This window comes from Octopus bimaculoides, chromosome 3 (assembly GCF_001194135.2).
Source record: "Octopus bimaculoides isolate UCB-OBI-ISO-001 chromosome 3, ASM119413v2, whole genome shotgun sequence".
In the NCBI taxonomy this organism is placed as follows: Eukaryota; Metazoa; Mollusca; class Cephalopoda; order Octopoda; family Octopodidae; genus Octopus; species Octopus bimaculoides.
The window spans coordinates 120,992,706-121,001,930 of record NC_068983.1 but is presented as its reverse complement, the minus strand read 5'-3'; the positions used below and the strand labels follow the sequence as shown (position 1 = coordinate 121,001,930).

Genomic DNA, 9,225 nt, shown 5'->3' with positions numbered 1-9,225 from the left:
GAAAATAATATCATACAACCATAAAAATTCCTAAACATTCTTACACCACCAATCTCATAAACATCAAGCTGAATAAATTGCTTTCTTCCAAAATCAAGTTTATCTTTGCTATTTTCTCTACTACTGTTAGCATATTTTCTGAGTGTTATGAACTTACTCTTCAACAATTAAGTTTGAAGATTTATATACATTTGTGTCCTTAGCTATATCTATATTACAAGACCCAATGGTCACAATTTTTATGCTCTGTTATAATTTGTGTGTGCAAACTGATGCTTATCATGTTCTACATCTTGCTTAGCTAACAATCAAATAGATACATGTAGCTCCACCTACTAATAAATATTATATTTCTACCATGTTGAACATATTTCTTATCTGACTATTGAATAGCTACCTGTTGTTTCACCTACTTAAACCAATTTTGATACATTTACACTTTTAGTTCACAAGCAATATAGTTTTTCTTTTAAGTTTCATAAGCCTTCTTCCAATATCATTTTACCATTATATCAATGCTTTCTTTTTTGTTTCTTTAAATGTTTGCTATTTGCTAAAATGAAGTTGTGTAAATCCTGCCAAGCTTCCATCATAATAGTGAAGGCACATGGCTTAGTGGTTAGAGTACTTGGCACATGATCATGAGGTTGTGAGTTTAATTCCAGGCAACGCAGTGTGTCCTTGAGCAAGACACTTTACTTCATGTTGCTCCAGTCCACTTGGCTGGCAAAAATGAGTAGCACCTGTATTTCAAAGGGCCGGCCTTGGCACATTCTGTGTCACACAGAATCTCCCCGAGAACTCCCATTAAGAGTACACATGTCTGTGGAGTGCTCAGCAACTTGCTCATTAATTTCATGAGCAGACTGTTGCATTGATCAGATCAAGTGGAACCCATGTCATTGTAACCAACAGAGTGACATATATCCAACATATATAATATAAATTTGTATTTACTGCTCTTTCATTTTTAGTCCTATCTTTATTACTGCATGGTTATAATGTTGATTTTATATAATTTACTATGAAGGTGGGTCTACCAAGAAACTATTTACCTATTGATTGTTTAATTCTTCACTATCTTGCATCAATAACTAGGCTCTATATGTACAATAGATGATGTCGACAACTTTTCCTCCTAATTTTTATATTTCATATAATTAAACTTAATTATATAATCTTTTTTACTATCATCTATAAGTACACCATCAGTGATATTTTTCATACTTACTTTATTAATGGTAATTAAACAATTTTGGTTGGGTTTTTTTTCCCTTGATTTTCAATGTTTCTTAATATTTATTTTCATATTGGCTACACTTAACTAAATTATATAAATTCAACTCACAGTTACTGTTTATAAAATTCTTAGATATTTTGATACTATACTTTGAATATAAGGTGTAAAAAATACATACACACACACACACACACATTTGTATAGATTTGGAGAAGAGATAAATTACATAAATCAATACGCAAATGTAAAATATTCTTTAATGCATTATAACTTGAAAGGCTGATAATTCCAGTACTCTGAGTTTCATGTTTTTGATTATTCAGCTGGTAATCATAAATTTTCTATGTTGTTCAAATATTTTGGAAATGTTACGTGACAGTAATGAAGAAAAGGCCTATCTTTATGATTTTTTTTAACAGAAATCATGCAAGTAATATGTGTAAAAATGGTGGTTTCAAGTTTACATTTTATTTCTGGCTCTTGTAGAGATGCTCTAAATATTTTAAACTTCATTCAAGTTAGGTCACTCTGAGAACTGTCATCATAAGATTGCATTGTTATTAAAGCAATATATAAAAATTCTGACTATTTTAAAAGATGTTACATTTAAAAAAACAATATATGTATGTGTGTGTGTGAGTTTGAAGGGGTAACCATGTATCTCCCCTACAACAAGACACCAGTTCCTGTTCCCCTATCATTTCATCACCTAGCATAACACCACCTTTCTCGATACTATCCCCCCACCTCACTCAGTTGAGGGGGTCATGTCTTGAGAGTTACTTGGTAATTCACTAGTGTTGGTACCATGTAAAAAGCATCCAGTACACTCTATAAAACAGTAGGCATTAGGAAGGGCATCCAGCTGTAGAAACCATGCCAAAGCAGACATTTGAGCTTGGTGCAGTCCTCTGGCACACCATCTTCTGTTGAACCACTCAACCCATACCAGCATGGAAAACAGATACTAAATGATGATGATGATATAATATTAGGTTTCAATTTATATTTCAACAATGTATAATTTTGTCTTTACTAGTATCTTGTATTTAGAATTTTTTTTTACATTACATCTTAATTTAATTCATGTTCACTTGTTTTCATTAAATTTTGACCAATATTATACTTAGCCACTTATTATTTTTCCTTTATATTCAAACCAAGTATATTTATTTATTTATTTATGTGTTTCAGCCAAGTGGCTGCGGTCATGTATTTGAGTTTGTCTTTTGAATTCATACTCAATATTTTTTATTTCTGCTTCATTATTTATGTTTTTCTCCCAATATATCTTCATGAATTGTTTAAGGTAACTTACACAAGTATTTCTAAATATAGTAAGACTAATTTTTTTTGTCTTGACAAACCAAAGACTTATTATGTTAGATTCTATAATTTAGTTGTAAGACAAATATTAATTTATCCATTGTTTTTGACAAGAAATAACTATAAGATTAGTTTGTTTGAATATTCAATCTTTAACTTCCTTAGTTTCTGTTTGTTTCTGGAATGTTCCATTCACAACAGTCGATCAAATAGTTTTATCATCATCATCATTTTAACATACACTTTTCCATGCTTTCATGGATTGAACAGTTTACTGAGGCAGTCTTTCTATGGCCAGATGCCCCTCTTGTCACCCACCCTCACCTGTAAACAAGCAAGGTAATATTTCCAAGAATATTGGAAGTGAATGATGCTGCATGTATGACAGTGACAATCATTTTACAACTACCAAGCATTCTCAAGGCAAGGAAAAACAAATATGTGCGCGCACGCATGCACACGCACACACACACAAAGTAATAGGCTTCTTTCATTTTCGATCTACTGAATCAACTCATAAGGATTTGGTTGACCCAGGGCTCTAACAGTAGATATATGTCCAAGGTGCCACACAGTGGGACTGAACCCAGAACCAAGTAGTTGGGAAGCAAACTTCTTATGGCACAGCCACGCCTGCACCATTCACATAATTCCATCCAATAATTTTAACTGCTGTCTCTTCTTTAAATATAGACTGTTTCTTTTAAAATATTTCAGATAGACATTTCCTTTAAGCACAATTTTCTTGTTTTCAAAAAATGAAATAAACACCTCTCTAACTAAACTATGAAATATTGCAATTATAGGGAGTGACACCTTGTGATGTTCATACATATTTCAAATGTGGTGACTATGAGTGTGTGTGTGCTTGTGCACACGTATGTATGTATGTATGTATGTATGTATCTTAAGAGTATTCTGCCACCTCGTCACCTCCATTTTTATCTTCCTACCAGTTTCTCTCACATACTTTTATATATCTCTTTAATAGCAACAGGCCTGTGCCAGCACCTTTATCATACTTCAGCCTGTCAACATCTGGCATAAGCCCATCTTTTTCCCAACAATGAACTCACTCAGCTGAGGGAGCTTTTTCCTTTGCCTTGCGAGTTACTTGGTGATCTCACTACTGCTGGTGTCAGGAAAAAAGCACCCAGTACACTCTGAAAAATGGTTGTTGTTAGGAAGAGTATTCAAATGTAGAAAACATGTCGAAACAGACATTGGAGACTGATGAAGCCTTCTGGCTTATCAGATCCAGTCAAAGCACCCAGCCAATGCCAGCCTCAAAGATGAATTTTAAATGACAATGATAACTATGATCCTAGAATGATAGATGGATGGATGGATGTATGAATGGATGGACAGACAGATAGATAGATAGGTAGATATTTACATATACATAGTGTGGTAGTTGTGGCCGTGGTGGTGGTGGTGGTAGTAAATAAGTTGATAAGTAAAACTTCCAAGTCTCAGTCAACTTGACATCTTCAATAAATTTGATTCCTTTCTCAGTAAATGTTCTTTATGTATTGTTAGGTAGTTCTGAAATAATAACCTTGTTTAACACACACGCATACACATACACACGCACACATACACATACTACAATTTCTTTATTTTTGTTTTATGGATTAAATAGTTGTAGAGGTGAGAACATTTTTTTTTTTTGTAACAAGGGTGAATTGCAATTGCATAAAAAGCTGTGTGAATTCGTACATGCTGAGAAAAATAATGAATCTAATTTTACAAATTCATTAGTTATAGAACTTACAAATTACTGGCTTGGGTTAAGATTTAAACTATTCTTTTCATATGGGCTTTTAGAAACTTTCGCAGCAAAAGGTTTCACAGTTAAGAGTGAGTGAAATTTTGCCAGTGGGCAAATGATTTCTCACTTCTGAATTAAACGAACCTCATTTGACCATAGGCTTCCCAAATCAAGTCTGACAGGAGGCTAAACAACAAATATAATTAAAAGAAGTCATTGGCAGTGGTGTTAATTAACAGATGTTAAAACTAGGAATGTTGTGAAAGTGCATCTAAAGATCCAGTCTCTAGTAATGCATCAATTCTAACAATGATGTTTTCTATGGAAACAATGCAAGCTAATTGCACTCCCAAAATTATAAGAATCATGATTTAAACATCTAAGAGGGAGTTAGTGATGGTAATACATGTCTCTTGAACATAAGCTAAATTAAGAACTGCTGGAAACTTAGCATGCATCTACCAAGAAATTAAATAAACATTTCTTAACAAAATGTATGAAACATCACAATTAAATGAGGTAGAGCAGTATGATGTTCATGCATTCTTCAAGCATAATTTTGAGATGAGGAAAGATATAAACATCTTTCTATATACATCATCATTATCATTTTATAAACTACCTATAGACACAGGTATGGCTGTGTGGTTCAGGAGTTCATTTTACAACCATGTGGTTTTGGGTTCAGTCCCACTGCACAGCACTTTGGGTAAGTGTCTTTAACTATAGTTATATTTGGCACACTAAAGCTTATAAGTGGATCTAGTAGAAGGGAAACTGGAAGATGTTTAGTATAAAAGAGGAAGGAGGATTGGGAAGAGTGAGTAAGTTTGTAAGTGTGAGAGGAAAGTGGCAGATGCTTGGAGATGGTGGTGGAGGTGAATGTGGTGAATAATGAACAGTAACTGTGTGATTCATCATCATCATTATCATCATCATCATCATCATTTAACGTCTGCTTTCCATGCTAGCATGGGTTGGACGATTTGACTGGGGATTGGATCGGCAAACCAGATGGCTACACCAGACTCCAATCTGATCTGGCAGTTTCTACAGCTGGATGCTCTTCCTAACGCCAACCACTCCGAGAGTGTAGTGGGTGCTTTTTATGTGCCACCAGCACGAGTGAAGTTAAATATCAATTGAGTGGTGGAGAGGTGAAATAGGAGTGACCCAAGAAGGAAGAGTTGCTATGTGGTAGTACAGAAAGGGTAGAGAGCAGCAGTATAATAAACTGACAGATAATTTACATCATTTCCTTATTTGTGATCTACCTGCAGGTTTATTATACTACTGCATCCACCCTCATTATTATACCGCTGCTCTCTATGAGTGTGCATGTTTGCATCTCTTTGTCTTGACATTATGCAATAGTTGTAAATGAGTGTCTCTATCTTACAAGTCATTCATCTCCAACCTTCCATCAAAAGATATCCAGCCAGGGGAAAATTTTACTTTGTTTGAAAACAGGTGAGGTTTAGCCAAGAAAAAAAATCTGTCTCCATGAATTTAGTATGAGTCATAAAAGCATGAAAATGTGGACATTAAAATAACAATGATGATTATGTTGATGATTTCCATGATGGCGGCTTTGATTGGATATGTCATCAGTTCTTATTTGCAGTTACCACTCTCTTAGTTTTAGTACCAAATCTTGCCTTCACATTCCATTTATCTTTGGTATGGTTTCTCTGACTGGAAGACATTCCCAAGACTAGTCATTTTACAGAATGTATTAAGTGCATTTTATCATAGCACCAGTAATAAAAAGGTTTTCTTGTTTTTGGCAATACAAAAGAGTCTTATCTGCCCAATGTTGTTTCTGCTTACCAACCCCTTGAGACAGGGTATTTGGACACATTTTATTGTGGTGCCTGCACCAGTGAGGTTGCCTCGTACCAAGCAAGGCTAGAGAGCTCTGTATATTTCCAGCCATTCAAAGCAATGTGATTGAGAGAGTGGATAAAAGAGAAAGATGAAAAGGTGAAAGATGAACCATTAAAACAGGAGAAAGAGAGTGTCAAGGGATGAGAGTAACAGAGGGAGATAATACTGGAAGAAGAGACAGGCAGTTATATTTTGGTCATTGGTAAGGAAGTTGAAAAGAAAAACAGCAAGAGTGGCAGAAGAGAGAAATGTGAGAGAATGATTCATAGCAATAAAGATGAATAAGTGTGAAAGAAGATGAGAGAGTGAGGGAGAGAGAGAATGAGACGAATGGTAGATGTCAATCCGTATCTCTGTCAATTTATCTAACTACTTCTCAGTCTAACCATTTGTTGTTTATCTGCTGTGGAGGCGCAATGGCCCAGTGGTTAGGGCAGCGGACTCGCGGTCATAGGATCGCAGTTTTGATTCCCAGACCGGGCGTTGTGAGTGTTTATTGAGCAAAAACACCTAAAGTTCCACGAGGCTCCGGCAGGGGGTAGCGGCGATCCCTGCCGTACTCTTTCACCACAACTTTCTCTCACTCTTACATCCTGTTTCTGTTGTACCTGTAATTCAAAGGGTGAGTCTTGTCACACTGTGTCACGCTGAATATCCCTGAGAACTATGTTAAGGTACACGTGTCTGTGGAGTGCTCAGCCACTTGCACATTAATTTCACGAGCAGGCTGTTCCGTTGATTGGATCAACTGGAACCCTTGACGTCGTAAGCAATGGAGTGCCAACAACAACAACAACAACAACAGAAAGGTACATATGATGATATGAAACTGACAGTGAAACAGTAGTGTGTGTGTGTGTGTGTGTCTGTGTGTGCATATGTTGAGAGGCAATGGGGCTATGGTAAGATCATAGTGAGCTGGGTCAGGGAAAGGAGGTTTCAATCCATGGCTGAACCCTGAACATCATTTCAAGACATTTGCCAGTAATTATGGAGAAAACTAGACATCTACAGTGACCATCTTTTATGCACTAGGAAAACAGGAATATTTCCATGGTGAAGGGACAGTTTGTCCACCATGGAATATAATCTATATAATTTCACATACACACACACACACACAAATATATATGCATATGTATACATTCATGATTTATATGTATAATATATATGTAGATAGATACATGTGCATTTCTCAGACTCTTCTTTTCCTTCTCTCTGGATATTTTCCTCTATCCTCTTTCTGACAAAGAGCCATACTTGAAATGTCACATTGCTCCTCTTTTTCCATCTTAAACTTTCTCTGAGCATCAATCTAATATATTCAGTGTCTATGTTCTTTTGACTTTCACTGTTTTTCCTGTTTTTGCTTTTAATTTACCCATATATATGTGTGTAAGTGTGAGTGTATTATTTACGTATGTACGTATCTAACTACCCCCCCCTCTCTCTCTCTGTCTTTCTATATATATATATATATATATATCGAGACCTTTGGAAATGTGCTGTGCGTGAGAAGACCCGGCAAGCCAAGTAAGATAGTTGCCAGTGCCCCTGGACTGGCTCTTGTGCGGGTGGCACATGAGATGCACCATTTTGAGCGCGGCCGTTGCCAGTACCGCCTGACTGGCTCCCGTAGGATTTTCGAGTGAGATCGTTGCCAGTGCCCCTGGACTGGCTTGTGCGGGTGGCACATAAAAGACACCATTTCGAGCGTGGCCGTTTTCGTGCGGGTGACACGTAAAAGCACCCACTACACTCTCTGAGTGGTTGGCGTTAGGAAGGGCATCCAGCTGTAGAAACTCTGCCAAATTAGATTGGAGCCTGGTGTTGCCATCCGGTTTCACCAGTCGTAAGTCAAATCGTCCAACCCATGCTAGCATGGAAAGCGGACGTTAAACGATGATGATGATGATGATGATAATTAACATAATAGGGTAAAAATTTGATATTAATTAATATTAATTTAATACCAGGAAACCAGCACATTAAAAGAATCAGAAGGTTCAGAACAAATTTTCTGAGATCCTAAAAGGATTATAGTACTTGTGTATATAAAAGAGGCCACTTTCTTTGAGAATTTTTTCTTGCACATTAACTGTCCACTTTCGTGGCCTCTTATATATACATAAGTATATATATATATATATATATATATATAGAATATGTATTTCTGATATTTCAATATGCGAATATGCTGTCACCGTCAGTGCAAAATACTTAATTCGAGCTGACCTTAGGTCACTTCACAGTTGGTAATGGGTGAGGGTGGAATAGATTATCAGATTATAAAGGGAATGTTGCCTGAGAAAGACCTGGAATAAAGTTGAGGCTGGATAGAAGAATTATCTCACATCTGCTTAACATCCCACAACAAAATCAAAACCAAATAACTGCTTGCTCTCCAAGATTCCAAGATTCAAACACATTTGTAGGAGAAGGGTTGCATTCTCTCTCACTCTCAGTGTTAAGTGGACTTTCAGTAAGGCATGAATGCCACTAATTACTGACAATCATCATTTGCTTTGATCAGAACGAAACACTGTTTCTCAGTAGGTGGAACTCACCTGCTGTTTCTTACAGAAGACATGAAACTCAATATGTTTGTACCACGAGCCAAACATGCTTATAAGGGATTATAATTAGTGTAGTTAGTAGGTGGATAGCTAGTGGGGTGGGAGAAAGAGACAATGAATGAAATCCAAACTTACCTTTGCACTGAAATCCTTGCTTGCCAAATCCCCTGGAAATATATATGGATATAGATATATAAATATTTATTTATACATGTACAATAATATATAAACATACTTTCAACAAATATATATAAATATACCTAAAACAGTATATATACATATATATATATATACTCTTTTACTCTTTTACTTGTTTCAGTCATTTGACTGTGGCCATGCTGGAGCACCACCTTTAGTCGAGCAAATCGACCTCAGGACTTATTCTTTGTAAGCCTAGTACTTATTCCATCGGTCTCTTTTGCCAG

The 9,225-nt window shown here is 36.1% G+C and overlaps 1 protein-coding gene across 2 annotated transcripts in view; it reads right to left on the bottom strand.

Annotated features, from left to right (window-relative positions):
* Positions 1 to 9,225, bottom strand: part of LOC106874285 (calcium-dependent protein kinase C) — a 344,185-nt gene that overhangs the window by 274,003 nt on the left and 60,957 nt on the right. For both annotated transcript variants that reach the window (XM_052966508.1, XM_052966507.1), the window contains exon 2: positions 8,936 to 8,967. In XM_052966508.1, the coding sequence (XP_052822468.1) occupies positions 8,936 to 8,967 (32 nt within the window). The remainder of the gene's footprint in view (positions 1 to 8,935; positions 8,968 to 9,225) is intronic.